Raw genomic sequence first — 15,828 nt, forward strand, 5'->3', positions numbered from 1 at the left:
AAATTATCAATTTTTGCCAAATAGTACCGAAACCTTCTAGAAACATCCAAATGCAAATCCGGGCGTATTTCCAAGTCCAAAATTACCATCCGGACCTAACGGAATAATCAAAATTTCGATCTGGGGTCAAATACACAAATTTTAAACTTAGTCAACTCTTTCAACTTAAAGCTTCTAATATGGTTCCGGAAATTGAAATAACTATTCATTAGCATTCATAATCAAAATTAATTGCCCTTGTCCAATTACATGCAGCATGCACAACTGATCAAGAATTCATTCGAAGATCAAATGAAATTTTGATTTATTAAAAGAAAGAGTCATCTAAACACAGGGATGGCGGCTGCTTAGTTACTACTGGTTCTGCAAGTACTTCTTTCCACAAAGCAGTTATAAGCAGATTTTAATGAGCATATTGATTTTGGACCGTATGTCATCCACCAAGATTATTGCTTTTCATCTTGAATATTTCTATTGCATCTGTCTGCAATAACATAGATTCACACTCATGACTAGAAAGCAATAGAATAAGTTTTTCATGCTAGCAGAACGCAAGTAAATAGCAAAGAATTAAGTCACTATAACATCCCTCAATGTGCTCAATCGGCTCAATGGAGTTCACAACTGTTAGCACAACAGAAACTCCTAAACTGAGGTGGAATTCTAATATTGACATCAAATTAACGCATCCAATCGGGCTCACTCGGGCGCTCTCCTAGCTATGTGAGTATATGCTTCTTTTACATCAATCACAATTTTCAGGTTTTTGATTTCCTTTAAGTTAAAAAAAATTGATTTCTCTCATATCACAATGCAACTATATTTGATGATATTCTAACATGAAAAATCTAATACAAAAGCAGAAGATTATAATATTCAGAATAGCACACGAAGACACAAAGAATACAACAACAAAGAGTCGGCAAGGCAATGGAAAAAGAATATGCATCATAGTAATGAACAAGAGAGAGAGAGAGGGGGGGGGGGGGGGGGGTAGAAGAAGCAGCAGAATGAGGAGAAGAAGAAGAAGAAACATAAGAAGAAGTGTAACATTTGGAGTAAGTACTAACCTTGGTTGTTACTACAAGTAGATAAACGATTTATTAGTTGAATAGCATCTTGTTGCGCAGAGGAAGCTTCTCCAGGTGAACGAGCACTAAAATTTAACAAGTTAGGATCAAGTCGTAATCCTGGATTCAGACATCGAAGTTGTGCAACGACATTAAGTGTAATTTCTTGTTCCATAACATCCTTTTGTGCATTGAATTTTTCTTGCATTCTTTGTTGCGTCCTCTCTTCCATTTCCTACATTTTTTGCTGCATCCTCTCATCATAACATTTAAAGAGAGTCCAAAATCTCCCAAAATCTTCACTTTCTTGAGTTGATTGTATCTTTTTCATTTCAGCCTATAAATAGAATCCAACATAAGAGAGTTTAAGTAAATAAAATTAAGTCAATTTAAGAACAAATAAATGATCTCGACAAACTTTAAGTTAGAAATTTCATACAATTTTACTAATTGTATTCTCATAGTAGCCTTTGTATACTCGACCAGGTTTTTATTCATGTAGCCACAAAGATATGCTTACTTGATTATCAGAAGTTTCCTTCTTTTTTGCCTGGATACACAAAAATTGATAGAAAAAACTTTTCATGTGAAGCTAACAAGTTCATACGGGGCCCAACAATGTTTTAGTAACTACACTTTAGGAAAGTAAAAGCTGCATCACGAAGGATTAGCATAGAAGCAATTATAGACATTCCAAATTTTTCCTTCTTTAGTAGTTATTATTGATTGTTACTATTACACTGGTATTTCATCTCTCAACGTTAACAAAATTAATTACTGATAAAAGAAGGCGAAGGAGAATAAAGAGCATTATACAAAGAAACATTGAAATTATATATAAGGTCATAGCTAGCAATTAAAGAACTTGTCCATATAAATCATTGTTTGCCTTCAGAAGAAGAAGAAAACTTATTTAAAGTGTACACAAGATTACTGAGAAATAGCAACACCACAACTTCACCTAGCTGATTGAAAATAACCCACATGAAGCATGAGCTATAATTTTTTATTTTTCCTCTCGTCTTTTGCCCGGTAAGTTGTCATTGTAAGCACACTAGAGGGAGTAGATTCATGAACAAGTTGCAAAACTTTACAGCTTGTGATGACTTCTGTAACTTTAATAGCCTGTTTGGCCAAGCTTTTTTTTGAGGCAAAAGTATTTTTTTTGTCAAAAGTGCTTTTTTTCTAAAATTAAGGTGTTTGACCAAGCTTTTGAAAGGAAAAAAAGTGCTTTTGAGGAGAAGTAAAAACAGTTTTGGAGAAGCAGAAAAATGTAGTTTCTCTCCAAAAACACTTTTTTGAAAAGCACTTTTGATAAAAATACACTTAGAAGCAGTTTTTTAAAGCTTGGCCAAACACTAATTGTTGTTCAGAAGTATTTTTCAAATTAATTAGCCGAACACAAACTGGTTCTCACCAGAAGTACTTTTGAGAAAAGCACTTTTGCGAAAAAACACTTCTCAAAATAAGCTGATTTTTACATGGCAAAACGGGCTATAATTAACGAGGAAGACCACACAGAATAAAAGAAAGGAGGTGAGAAGTAAGGAAAGGGATATCAAGTTTCCATTTTTGATTTGATTAAAAGAGAGAAACTAATAAAGGTGTGTCATTGGACACTAATATGCAAAACACTTTTGTCTGTTCATAATGTTAAATGCTCTCTAGGCATAACAAAAAGTTTGATTGGAAAAAGCCTCTTTTTAAAGCTTAAATCTTTGTTGTTAACTTATTAGTCCCTTTATTTACTTATCCTTTCTTCCTCTTCCTTAAATTCGTCCAATCATATAAACAATCTATTCTCCTTCCTTACACTCTTTTCTCTCCCTTTGATCAGGCCATATTTAAAGCACAGACACACACTATGATATGATATGAATCTCCTAGATTTTAGAATACAAATGCCAAAATATTTTATCAGTCTATAGCCAGCTTAAGTTTCACCATATTGCTACTGTGTTTAACCATCACCATCTATAAATGCCAAGAACAACTGCGAAAATAATGCTACTCTGATTTCTATTGCAGAGGCCTGCTGCTTGCACTGAGCTAAGGATTATGAGTCTGCAAAATAACATAGATACTAGATGAATCTTTTTTACTATAAAGATTATCATATGAGATATCAAAGTAGTGAAGAGTTGTCTTTTTTCAAAATAAGAAAAAAGGTAAGTAGTGAAGTGTTCTCTTGAACTACAACACTTTGCTTGTCATCAGTCAACCTAGATCAAACTACTCTATTTAAAAGAAAGCTGAAAAGTGAAAATAATGAACTTTCACAGCTAAATACTTCTTCTCCTTTTTTATTTTCGGCACAGAAATTTTCAGTTATTAAGGTCCAATCAGAGTCAAGCGAGAAAATTAACAGCTGCAAATAGTCATAGATGTGAAAAAGAGATTTTACTAAAGACATGCAAGCACAAAACCAGCAAGAAACTAAGCTTGAAAACCAACAAATACCCACCAAATTCAACTACAAAGTAAAGCGTGCAACGAAGAAAAAGTAAGAAAGATAATACTCACCTGAGCTCAGGGATACAAATGAGTTGGAACCAAAAATGAAGGCAAAGAAGATGAATACAAAAGCTGAAAAGTAACTTCTTCCCCCTCTCTCCACAGAATAAATAGATAAAAATCATCAGTCGTCTCTAGTAAAATTATTCTCACTTCTTCAACACCCAATTGGATTTTAAAAGCAAACTCTTGCTTGCGTAACACCTTAAGCCCAACCAAATTGTAACAGAATTAGCAGAATCTACATGACTATTGATTCTGGACTAGTTACAAAGCGCAGGAGTTGGGGGAAGTTGTTGGCTATGAGGAGCAGTGGGGACGCGAGCTGTATGTGGACCACGACAGCGAAGTGTATTAGAGTAGCTGCGAGAGAAGTGTTAGGGGTCTCGAAGGGTTTCTCTGGCAGCCAAAAAGGTGACTGGTTGTGGAGCAAGGTGGTACAAGAGAAAGTGGAATCCAAGCAAGCGGCGTACTTAACGCTTATAGAGAGCATAGACCAGGAAGCAAGAAGGAAGAACATGGAGGGGTATAGGAGGGCTAAGAAGGAGGCGAAGTTAGCGGTTATTGCGGCTAAGACTGCGGCGTTTGGGCATTTGTATGAAGAGCTTGGGGCCAAAGGCGGGGACAAGAAGCTATACAATCTAGTCAAGGTGAGAGAGAAGAAGGCCCGTGATTTGGATCAAGTTAAGTGTATCAACGATGAGGAAGGGAGAGTTTTGATGGAAGAGGCTCAGATAAGACAAGATGGCAGACATATTTCCATAAACTCCAGGGTGATAGGGACATTCTTACTAGGGACTTGGAGAACTCTGATATGTGTCGGGATTTCGGGTATTGTAGGCGCGTAAGAGTAGAAGAGGTCGAAGGGGCTATACGAAAGATGCATAGGGGTAGAGCTACCTGATCAGATGAAATACCTGTGGAATTTTGGAAAAATACGTGTAGAGCAGGTTTGGAGTGGCTCACTAGGTTGTTCAACCTCATTTTTTACGACGAAGAAGATGCGCGATGATTGGAGGTGGAGTACGATGATTCCTCTGTATAAAAACAAGGGTGATATCCAAAGTTGCAATAATTATAGGGGGATTAAGCTACTAAGCCATACTATGAAAGTTTGGGAGAGGGTGATTGAAGTAAGGGTGAAGACCAGTGTGTCCATTTCTGAGAACTAGTTCGGTTTCATGCAGGGGCGTTCGACTATGGAATCCATTCACATTGTAAGGAGATTGGTGGAGCAGTATAGGGAGATGAATAAGGACTTGCACATGGTGTTCATTGACCTAGAGAAAACATATGACAAAGTCCCGAGAGAGGTGCTCTGGCGATGCTTGGAGGCTAAAGGGGTCTCAGTAGCCTATATTAAGGTGATTGAGGATATGTATGACGAAGCTAAGACTCGAGTTAGGGAAGCGGGGGAGACTCGAAACACTTTCCGATTAGGATGGGGTTGCACCAGGGATCAGCTCTTAGTCCATACCTATTTTCCTTGGCAATATATGCATTGACGAGAAACATTCAAGGTGAGGTATCATGGTGTATGTTATTTGTTGATATCATAGTTTTAATTGACAAGATGCGGGGTGGTGTTAACGAGAGGCTGGAGGTTTGGAGACCCTAGAGTCTTAGGGTTTCAAGTTGAGCAAGACCAAGACAGAATATATGGAGTGCAAGTTTTGCAGCGGTACCCGGGAAGGGAATATGGAGGTGAGGCTTGATACGCAAGTCATCCCCAAGAGAGGTAGTTTCAAGTATCTTGGATCTATAATACAAGATAATTGGGAGATTGATGAAGATGTCACGCATCGTATCGGAGCAGGATGGATGAAGTAGAGGCTCGCTTCCGGGGTCTTATGCGAAAAGAATGTGTCGCTGAGACTTAAAGGTAAGTTCTACAAGGTTGTAGTAAGACCGACTATGTTGTATGGAGCAGAGTGTTGGCTGGTCAAGAACTCTCATACCAAGAAGTTAAAAGTAGCTGAAATGAGGATGTTGAGATGGATGTATAGGCATACCGGTTAGATAAGATTAGGAATGAAGTTATTGGGGTAAAGGTGGGAGTGGCCCCTGTGGAAGATAAGATGCGGGAGGCAAGGTTGAGATGGTTCGGGCACATTAAGAGGAGAAGTATAGAAGCCCCAGTTAGTAGGTGTGAGCGGTTAGCCTCGGTGAGCAGCAAGAGGGGTAGAGATAGGCCTAAGAAGTCTTGGGGAGACGTTATTAGGCGGGACATGGTGCGGCTGGAGTTGATTGAAGACATGACCCTAGACAAGAGGGTGTGGAGGTCAAGGATTAGGGTAGAAGATTAGTAGGTAGTCGAGAATTTCTTTTTGTCTTACTCAGTTCGCTAGCATTAGTGTTAATATGTTATCTTTTATTCATAGATGGCTATTACTACCTAGAGTTTGACTGCATTCTTAGATTCGATATTATTTCATCTTGCTTTTATTTCAACTTATTGCAATTACCTTTCTTTTTCAGTTGTTCTCTAGCCGAGGGTCTTATCGGAAACAGCCTCTCTGACCTTCCAGGAGTAGGGATAAGGTTGCGTACATCTTACCCTCCTCATACACCACTTATAGGAAACTACTAGAATTTGTTGTTGTTGGCATCGTTGTACATGACTATTGATCATGTGATTCATGTTTCTCACACAAAATGTTCACCAAATATTTATTGATTCCTCAGTTTCAACAGTTAAATACTTTATCAATTCATTAGGAAATGAGAACAGATAAAAACTTAGTATGCTTTATTGAGTTTACGGAAAAGGGTCCAAAATGACCTTAACGTATTGGAAATGGATCAAATATGCCCTCCTTCCACATATTGGACCATAAATGTCCTTAACATTAATTTTCGGATTACAAATGCCCCTCCTTCTAACATAACTATGACATGGTATATGGGGGGCTTTGCATTAAATACGTGGCACTGGTTTATTGGTATACATAAAGCTATGAGACCCAGTACAAATAACCTGACCCATTTAGACTTACCTTAAAGCCGGAACCTTTTATCTCAAGCCTACTTTCCATCTGAAGATTGAAAGCCATTGTCACGTAAGGTTGAAATTCTCTTGCACGTTAAAAGAGAGAAAAATGGTTTAAGGATAATTTAGAGTTATACCCCTTTAATTTTTTATATTTTTCTTCTCTTTCCTTTTTTTCTTTTGTTTGAAGTGATTGTATTTTCTGTTGTTGATAAATTATAGATACTTCAACTTGGTTTTTGATTCTTATAGCGACGTATCTTTTAATTATTGGAATATCCAAAAGAATAGTGAGAGGCCGACGTCCCTTAATATATAGACCCGCTTACTAGATGAGTAAAAATTAAGTGTAAGTTAAATTCAATAATTTACTTACTCATTCATAGTATTAAACATTTGATCTCTCATGTCTATTCATGAATTTTTCTCCGGTATGTGTATTCATGAATTGTAAAATATAAGCGATGGAATGTAAATTTGGAATGAAGGAAAAAATGGGGGGAAACAGTGCTTGGAAGTCACAAAAATGGATAAGGATTCACCATTAATAACAATGAAAAATCTTTATCATCTCCTTAAAACCAAGTTAGCGGAGAAAGAAAACACCTTGAACCCATTGACAAGTGACAACCATGAAAAGTCTCCATCATCTTTTGAGTGTTGTTTTCCAAAGAGAGAGAGAAAGAGGATTTGGTTTTGAGGAAGATGAATTATTTCTCGAGAGGGTTTGGTTTTTGGATTAGTCTTGGGTTGGGTCTAATATTTCCATGTGTACCAATAAACCAGTACCACCTATTTGATAAAAGCCCCACATATGCCCTGCCATATATAGTTCTGTTAGAAGAAGGGGTATTTGTAGTCCGAAAATTAACGTTAAGAGCATTTATGATCCAATAGGTGGAAGGGGAACAAATTTGAGTAATTTTCAATATGTTAAGGGCATTTTCGACCCTTTTCCGTTGAGTTTAATCTGATTCTATCTTTCTTTCTTTTCTATGGAACACAAACAGTGGTATTTAAAGGAACATAAAGTGAGATTTAAGAAACACTTTTGAAGATCTTATCGCATAATAAAAAGTTTACCTTGTGGGAATCGGAATTTCAATAGTTAAATAAGATTCTTAAAGTGAGATTCCGAAATATATATCAACCGACTGTTTCAAGCAAAGTGATCAGTATGAAAGTGATCATTCTTCAACTGATTCTTATACGTTCTCCAAGCAACCTGAATTGTATGAAAAGCTCATGGTTTCGCTTTCCCGGGAATGTCAAAAGCTCATGGTTTCGCTTTCCCGGGAATGTCAAAAGCTCATGGTTTCGCTTTCCCGGGAATGTCATATTTTCCCTATAAATATAGTACAAGTAAGTTAGTGCAAAATAATATGAAATATCATCTACACTTATTAAAAATTAGAACCAGTATACTGTGGCGAAATAGTACCATGAAATCAAATACCAAAGGCCAAATAACTAAGCGGCCCCTTAAAGTTGGCTCCAATTTTCATTTTAATACTTTAACTAAGCTCAATACCTATTGAAACTTTAACTTCAATAAAAATGTACCTATTGAACACATATGATGACATGACACAGTGTCTGTAATTACACGCTCTTTTAAGAGCGTGAAAAGTAAAAGCAAAGGAAATACTCCTTAATTTTATTTTTTCTCCTCTCTTTAATCTTATTTTTTTGCCACCGTCATCTCTAACACGACTCCACCATAGCCACGACCTTTGACACCAAATTCCATCCCTACTAGTCCGTCACTGCCAAACCACCTAAACTTAGAAGCCTCTCCATTGTTGAGAATCTTACTCCACTGTAGTAATATTCCAATCTAAGTTTAATCATAATTTTGAACTCTAACTTTATGTGGTTAACCATAGACTATTACAGTCTATCTCGATTTTGAGATTTAGGGAATAAATTTGGAGTTCTAATTTCATTTGAGTTGGAATTTGTTAGCTGAAACCGTTTGCTGGATGAAAATTAATTTGAGGAGAAAATTTGACCTCCATTAAAGGAGCTTCGAGCTTGAATTAAAAAAAAATGTTCTGAAAACTTTGACTAGAAATCAATTGGGTGTTATAGATTCTTGTTGGAAACATTTTTGAAAATCTAAATCTAATGTTTGAGTGCATTTTAAGCTGGTTCGAATTGGGTTTTGGTTCAAATTTTTCGAAGCCTTCATTGTGAGAAAGACGACCTGACTTCCTTGAATTCATACCTATTTTTTGAATTTAATCACTGATTTATGTTCGAATTTACGAATATATTTATTTCAATTGGTTGTTGTTTGCTCAGATTAGTGATTGACGAAGAAGGGGTTCAGCGAGGAAGTGCAGTAGCTAGGGAATTAGGCCGGTGAGAAGTTGGGGACGATGGTAGGTGGGGGGTTGCAGCGAAGGGGTTGTGGAGGGCCTTTTTCTTTTCTTTTTCTCTGTTCAAATTTGATTTTTTTGTCTTGCTGATATGTCATTTTCTCATTGGTCTTGTTTGTCAGGTAGATAGCAAGTGATATTCACGCCCCAAACACAATGTAGAATTATTAAATTTGTGTTTAATCGGTACACTTTTATTAAAGTTGAAGTGTTCAATATGTATTGAGCTTAGTTGAGGTGTTAAAATGGAAATTGGAGCCAACTTTAAGGGACCTACTAGATATTTGGCCAATACCAAAATACTTGATTGTAGGTTTGTCAGTTAAAGTGTAATATTCTTGTCACACTTTATCTCTGCCTCCTTTTTATTTTAGTTTTATTGAACTCTGTAGTTCATCAAATTAGAAATTTTACTTAAAAGATGTGACATATTGGGTGTGTTTGGTAGGACGGAAAATATTTTCTTATTTTTCACTGTTTGGTGGCAAAAAATAGTTTGAAAAATATTTTTCTAGACATCATATTTTTCTGAAATTGGAGGAAGATGACTTCCCTAAAAAAAGTTAGAAAAATATTTTTCAAAAACTCCGCTTACCCTCACATCTCACCCCAACCCCCTCCCCCTTCTCTCCCCTACCCCACCTCCCCCCCCTCAAAAGGCTTGTTTTCATATTTCAGTTTGTTTTTCTTTTCCATCACCACGCACCCTGTTACCCCCCCACCCCTCCCGGGCGTCCCCCCTCCAAAAAAAACATTTAATTTTATTTTTAATTTTTAATTTTCTGTTAATTGATTTTTTTTACACCACCCACCCCCCCCCCCCACCCACAAAAAAAACAGAGTTGTGAATTTGTTTTTTGTATTTTTAATTTTCTTGTTTTCACTCGTTTTTTCTGCACCACCCACCCTAACCCCCTCAACACCACCCTCCCCCCCCCCCCCGAATCAATTTTTTTTATTACTATTTGTTTTTCAAGAAAATATTTCTCGGAACATTTTTCGTTAAACCAAACACACCCGTTATCTTTTTTTTATTGAGTTGGTTAAATAAGATCAATAATCATCATGAACTTATACTTTTTCAAATACAAGATTAAATATAGGAGTAATATTATGTTATTTTAAAGTTTAATACTCGCTAATATTAAAAGCATGGAGATACTTAGTGAAATATAGTTCGTCTTTTTTATTTTTTAAAATAAATTGTATACGTTGGACAAAATAAATATTTAGTCATTTTCCTAATTATAAATTTTTTGACTATCAACCTTTTTCTTATTTGAAATTGTAAGAAATCATTTAGTTTTTATTTATTTCTTAAATTTCGTGTTCAATTAAATACTGTCCTGTAAAATATAAGTTTAGATCTCATCGTCATCAAGTTATGATGTTGAGGAAATTAACAATTTTTTAAAAAATATTGTATAAATTTTTAATCCTACTAGGATGATCTTCATTCTAATACTACGCTGCATTTCGGTTTCCGCTTCTTTTTTCTCGAAATTTACCTAAGAATAATCCCTACTTCAGAGTTCTTTGACAAGTATGCTGTCATTAGATGGACTTACAAATTTTTTTTTCTTGTTTTTTTTTCAACAATAAAATACCACTCGCACTAAGAGATTAATAAATTGGCAAGCTTCTTAGGGATTTTAAAAGAATGGATCTTTCTTCTAGGAGTCAACCTCAGACTCTTTCTCTGCTTTGACAATAATTCAATAATAAATCCTCCGATGAAACCTGAAGGTTAATACTCTAGTCGGTTCATTATAAGTGATCATTTTACTTTTTTATTTATTTTTGTCCAAAATAAGTGTCAATTTACATAATTAAGAAGGAATTAATTTTATTTTTTCAAAATTTGCCCTTATTCACATATTCCAATATGTCAAGGTAACAATTAATTAAGATTAATTTAGTGAATACAATTTTTTTAGGAATTCGTATTTCCTTAATTGGTATGCCAAATATAAAATGGTCGCGAACCGAAATGAGTAACATACTTCTGTTTCAAGAATTGCAGGAATGTCTACACAAAAACATTTAAAAACAGAAACAAGTCCTAAACTTTCATTAGAATAGTTAAATACTACTTCCGGTCTATAATATTTGTATTTTAAGAAAGAGTTTTTGACACTCTTTAAAAAAAAATACATCTGTCTTTAATCATAGCAGTGTCTTTCTAAACTACTATCATTTATCTCATCTTAAACATCTCACTTAATTAACAATCAACTAATGAAACATTAAGGATATTTTTTGGAAAAAATAAGAAGAAACGTCAATATGTTGTACCATGCAGTAAATATGAAGAAACAAGTGCCATCAGTAACTGGAAAATTTAATTTTTGAAACACTGATCACAAAGTATAGAGTAGTTGTATAGATTGTGATAAAATATCTTTAATCTATAGTTTTGCATCATATTTGTTGACCGTAGTAATGACTTCTAATAAAATTTATCAAGATGATCTCTACGTTCATACTTTCGTGCCCAAACATGTTTACCATTTATCCTAAACTTAGCAATGGAACCTCTGCTCAAAATCCGATCAATGGTTGAAACATCACGCACTACCATTCGAGCATACAAAGAATGATCTGATGAAGAAGCCGATGGCACTACCATATGAACGTGCTCAACGCAATCAATCTCATAGTAAGAATTAAAGAGTTCCCTCACTTCTGCTTCAGTAACAGGAAATCCCCTTGAAAATGTTAAAAACATAGTCCTATCGTCAACTGGTGCGTCATTCTTTAAGGACCAACCCCATAATCCTCTGCTTTGGATAATTGAATCTAGGGATCTTGGCACCACTGTTATTGCACCAAATGTTGGATGAGGAAATCCAGGGATCGGAATGATATGTTGTTCAGGCAAGATATGTTGCAAGATGTCAGCAAATATAATAGCACAGACCTTGTTCAACAATGTCTTCATTCCACTTATCATAGTAAACCTCTGTTGATAAAATGTTGTGAATGAAATTGTTCTCTTCAATATTATAGCAGTAAAAGGCATGTCCCCTACATCATTAGGCCCCGGGGGTACCTTCGATTCGAGCCATTTTAAACATGTAGCACCTTCTTCAGCCAAATTATTCACAATTTCAACGGGTAACTTCACCATTTTCTCTATTATGCTTGGAAAATGTACATCTTCTAACCATAGCCACATAGCCATGATCAAAAGGGACTCTCCTGGATCGCGAGACAGGCACACGACTAGCCGAGTGAAGACTTCTCTATCAATTTTGTGGAACAAATGAAGGTCGTCGAGTGTAATCTCTGATGACATTGTTGGAAAAAGCAGGAAAATATAAAATCTTGTCTCTATGTTCCTAGGTGGCTACAAAATCCTTATATATGACATTGGTATTCAATGAGTTCCTATCTACAGACCTTTCAGTTCCATCTGTAGAGCCAAAAAGAATTTCAAGAATCCAAGCCTTGGAAGAATAAAATTTTCTTTCCCACAATCATGTATTTCTTGAGGATCATTAAAGAGATTAGTTTACCACTTACAAACACAAGGCTAAAGCAGTTCAATTAATTAGATTAACTAAATCTAGTCTAACTTTATTAATGATCACACTGAACTTAAAATATGAAGAATGTCATTGACCAAAAAACTGTTTGGATTTAGCACCCTATCATTTAGTTTTTGCAAACATAATTAATTATAGTAGAGGTTTGGGAAAGACTGAGGATAGAGTTCAAACGAAATATCACATCCCTGACAAAGTGATCTGCCAAAGTCCCGAGGTTATTTATATTAGTAGTGTTTTAAAGGCTTTTTTGGGATTTGCATTGAGCGTAGCTGTCACGATCCGGAATTCCCAACCTCGGGACCGTGATGACGCCTAACATCTACTTGTTTGACAAGCGGAAGTTAGATAATTAATTAACCAGTTTTAGCAATTTTTACAAGGTGATGATAATTGACAATTAATAAACTCATAAATGAACATTGTATCAATATAAATAATACGGTATCAAACTACTCCCAGAAATCCGGAGTCAAAAGTAGATGAGTGTCTAGAATACAACAAACATGGTTTGAAGTAAAACATAATATTGTCTGAAACTGGAATAACAATAAAACATGATAGAAGAGAACTTCGGGGACTGCGGACCCCAACAGCTCTATCTCAAATCTCATGTAGTTGTTAAATCCGAGTAGTCTCCGCTACGCGCCGCTGGGATCAACATGGATATCTGCACACAAAGTGCAGAAGTGTAGCATGAGTACAACCGACCCCATGTACTCTGTACGCGCCGAGCCTAACCTCGATAAAGTAGTGACGAGGCTATGGCAAGTTACTCACAATGAACCTGTACGAAATAATAATAACAGAAAACAGGAGTAGAAATAAAGAAGTAAACTCATATAACCGGACACGAAGGTCAACTGCCAAAGGGCCCCAGAATAACAGAATCTCAAACCCCGTATCACAATATCAAGAATAAACTCTACAGCCACAACACAACTACAACACATCAAATCCGTTACGGCGTGCAACCCGATCTAACACAATATCTTTCTCATTGTACAACTCATTTCCAATATCATATCATATCATTTCTTGTTCCGTTGCGGTGTGCAACCCAATCCCCCAATATCAAATAATTTCAGTACCGTTGTAACATGCAACCCGATCCCCCAGTATCAATTTATCAACATAAACAACTCAACACCACTATTCACGAAATATCAACACAACATCAAAATGGAACCAGCGGAACGATATGGAACTATCAGTACAAAGAAAATTAGTCAATACTTCGAAATCCTCAAACATTGGCAAAGCATTAATACCAAAATAGCTAATGGCCCACGTAATCGAAAAAATATATAATGGAGTGCATCAAATAATATAAGAAAAATAAATTCAAGTAAAGCAGGTGACAATGGGAATATACAATTAGGACAAGTATGAACATGTAGCAGGTAAGCAGATATTGAGTGAGAAATGAACAAATCAAGCAACAATTGAATAACAATTAACAAGTAAAGCATAGATGTCAAGTAAGAACGTCTAACAATTAGAACATTAGAACATATAACAAGAGATAACATGGAATAAATGATGACATAGAAATAAACATCCTAATCCCGCATGTTAAATCTCATGACGGCGCATATACACTCGTCACCTTGCATATGCGACGTTTCCCCATATAATTCACATAGAAAATAGTTCAACAAGTCCTAATTCCCTCAAGTCAAGGTTAGACACAATACTTACCTCACTCTGCAACCAAGTCAATCAACCAACCACAGCCTTGCCTTTTGAACAAGCCTCCAAACCAACCAAATCTAACCAATTATCGATCAAACAATTCAAAATAAGCTTTAGAAACTACTCACAAAGGAAAAAGGTACAATCTTTGATGAATTTGAAAAAATCAACAAAAGTCAACCCCGGGCCCACTTGATCAAAATTTCAGATTCGGACCAAATTGTGATTACCCATTCATCCCCGAGCCCGATTAAGTAATTTGTTTCAAAATACGACCTCAATTTGAGGTCTAAATCTCAATTTTACAAAATTCTCAAATTCTACCCAAATCCCTAATTTCTACCATGAAAATCCTAGATTTGATGTTAAAAACTCATGAAAAGTAATGGGGAATTGAAAGAAAATAAATTAAAGTTGCTTACCAATGAATTTGGGAAGACGAAATTCTTGAAAAATTGCCCCTAGAGTGTTTAGGATTGAGAAATGGTGTAAAATAAGCTAAGTCCCATTTTTCCCTCTTTTACCCAGCTGCAGGTGTCGCATTTGCGAACTCTTGTTCGATGGTTCGCAAATGCGACGCTCGCAAATGCGAACAATTGTCCGCTAAAGTAAACTATCCAACAGTCCCCAGGTGTCACATTTGCAACATAAAATATCGCATTTGCGATGAAGCACAAATCACAAAAGCGAGATAGAAGTCGCATTTGTGAAAACTGTCCAACCTAGCTTCTAGTAGCATTTGCGGCCTACCCATCGCAAAAGCGGACCACCTACCTCCCATTTGCGATAGGGACTTCGCATTTACGAGGAAAACATCCCCCTACCCAAATGTCGCATTTATGAGTCCGACTTCGCAAAATTGGGACTCACAATTGCGAACATGTCATCGCGATTGCGAGACCTACAGATCTGAAGCACCAGCTAACACACCACCAATCCAAAACCTTTTGAATCACCTCTGAAACTCACTTGAGCCCCTCGGACTCCAAACCAAACATGCAAACAAGTCTAAAATATCATACGAACTCGCTCGCTCGCGCAATCAAAATACCAAAATAACATCTAGAACCACGAATCGGACATCAAAACACATGAAATTCAAAAGAAAACTCAAGAACCTTTAGAATCACAACCAAGCGTCTGAATCCTATCACACCAACTCGGAAATGCACCAAATTTTGCAGACAAGTTTCAAATAATAAAACATGCCTATTCCAAGTCCCAAAACCAATATCCAAACCCGATAACCATAAAGTCAACTTACAGTCAAACCTAAGGAATTTCCAAATATTCAAATTGCTAACTTTCGGCAAAACAAGTCAAATCAACCTAGGGACCTCCGAATTCAATTTCGGGCATACGCCCAAGTCCAAAATCACAATACGAACCTAGGGAATCGTCAAAATACAGATCCAGAGCCGTTTACCAAAATATTTACCGTGGTCAACTCTAGCCTTTTTTGAGTTAAAATTTTCATTTTCTCCAAAATTTCACAAAAATGTTTTTTAAAAAGCGACACGGACCACGCACGCAAACCAAGAAATATCAAATGAAGTTACTAAAGGTCTCGGAACACGGAAATAAAAGCTAGTACTCAAAATGACTTATCGGGTCGTCACAGTAGCACTTGC

General features: G+C 36.2%; 2 protein-coding genes across 2 annotated transcripts; one reads left to right on the plus strand and one right to left on the minus strand.

Annotated features, from left to right (window-relative positions):
• The first annotated feature begins 3,829 nt into the window (after window positions 1-3,829).
• Window positions 3,830-5,890, plus strand: LOC107779112 (uncharacterized). The gene is made up of 3 exons (XM_075235433.1): window positions 3,830-4,357; window positions 4,772-4,984; window positions 5,591-5,890. The coding sequence occupies exons 1-3, from the start codon at window positions 3,830-3,832 to the stop codon at window positions 5,888-5,890; spliced, it is 1,041 nt and encodes a 346-aa protein (XP_075091534.1).
• A 1,877-nt stretch (window positions 5,891-7,767) lies between these two features.
• LOC107759701 (uncharacterized) lies at window positions 7,768-12,252 on the minus strand. The gene is made up of 4 exons (XM_075235434.1): window positions 11,463-12,252; window positions 10,958-10,983; window positions 8,283-8,392; window positions 7,768-7,918 (listed from the first exon to the last, which is right to left on the minus strand). The coding sequence occupies exons 1-4, from the start codon at window positions 12,250-12,252 to the stop codon at window positions 7,768-7,770; spliced, it is 1,077 nt and encodes a 358-aa protein (XP_075091535.1).
• Window positions 12,253-15,828: the final 3,576 nt, after the last annotated feature.

The sequence above is a fragment of the Nicotiana tabacum genome, chromosome 17 (genome assembly GCF_000715075.1).
Source record: "Nicotiana tabacum cultivar K326 chromosome 17, ASM71507v2, whole genome shotgun sequence".
NCBI lineage: Eukaryota > Viridiplantae > Streptophyta > Magnoliopsida > Solanales > Solanaceae > Nicotiana > Nicotiana tabacum.

What these genes read in the sequence shown, in the direction of transcription:
- LOC107779112 (XM_075235433.1), top strand. Translation starts at nt 3,830, where the DNA reads ATGACTATTGATTCTGGACTAGTTACAAAGCGCAGGAGTTGGGGGAAG. An exon ending in ATATTTCCATAAACTCCAGG is followed by an intron (nt 4,358 to 4,771) that starts GTGATAGGGACA and finishes GGTTTCATGCAG; the next exon opens with GGGCGTTCGACTATGGAATC. An exon ending in ATGACGAAGCTAAGACTCGA is followed by an intron (nt 4,985 to 5,590) that starts GTTAGGGAAGCG and finishes ATGGATGTATAG; the next exon opens with GCATACCGGTTAGATAAGAT.
- LOC107759701 (XM_075235434.1), bottom strand. Translation starts at nt 12,252, where the DNA reads ATGTCATCAGAGATTACACTCGACGACCTTCATTTGTTCCACAAAATT. An exon ending in TGCTAAGTTTAGGATAAATG is followed by an intron (nt 10,984 to 11,462) that starts GTAAACATGTTT and finishes GTTTTTGTGTAG; the next exon opens with ACATTCCTGCAATTCTTGAA. An exon ending in CGTGGCTATGGTGGAGTCGT is followed by an intron (nt 7,919 to 8,282) that starts GTTAGAGATGAC and finishes CTATATTTATAG; the next exon opens with GGAAAATATGACATTCCCGG.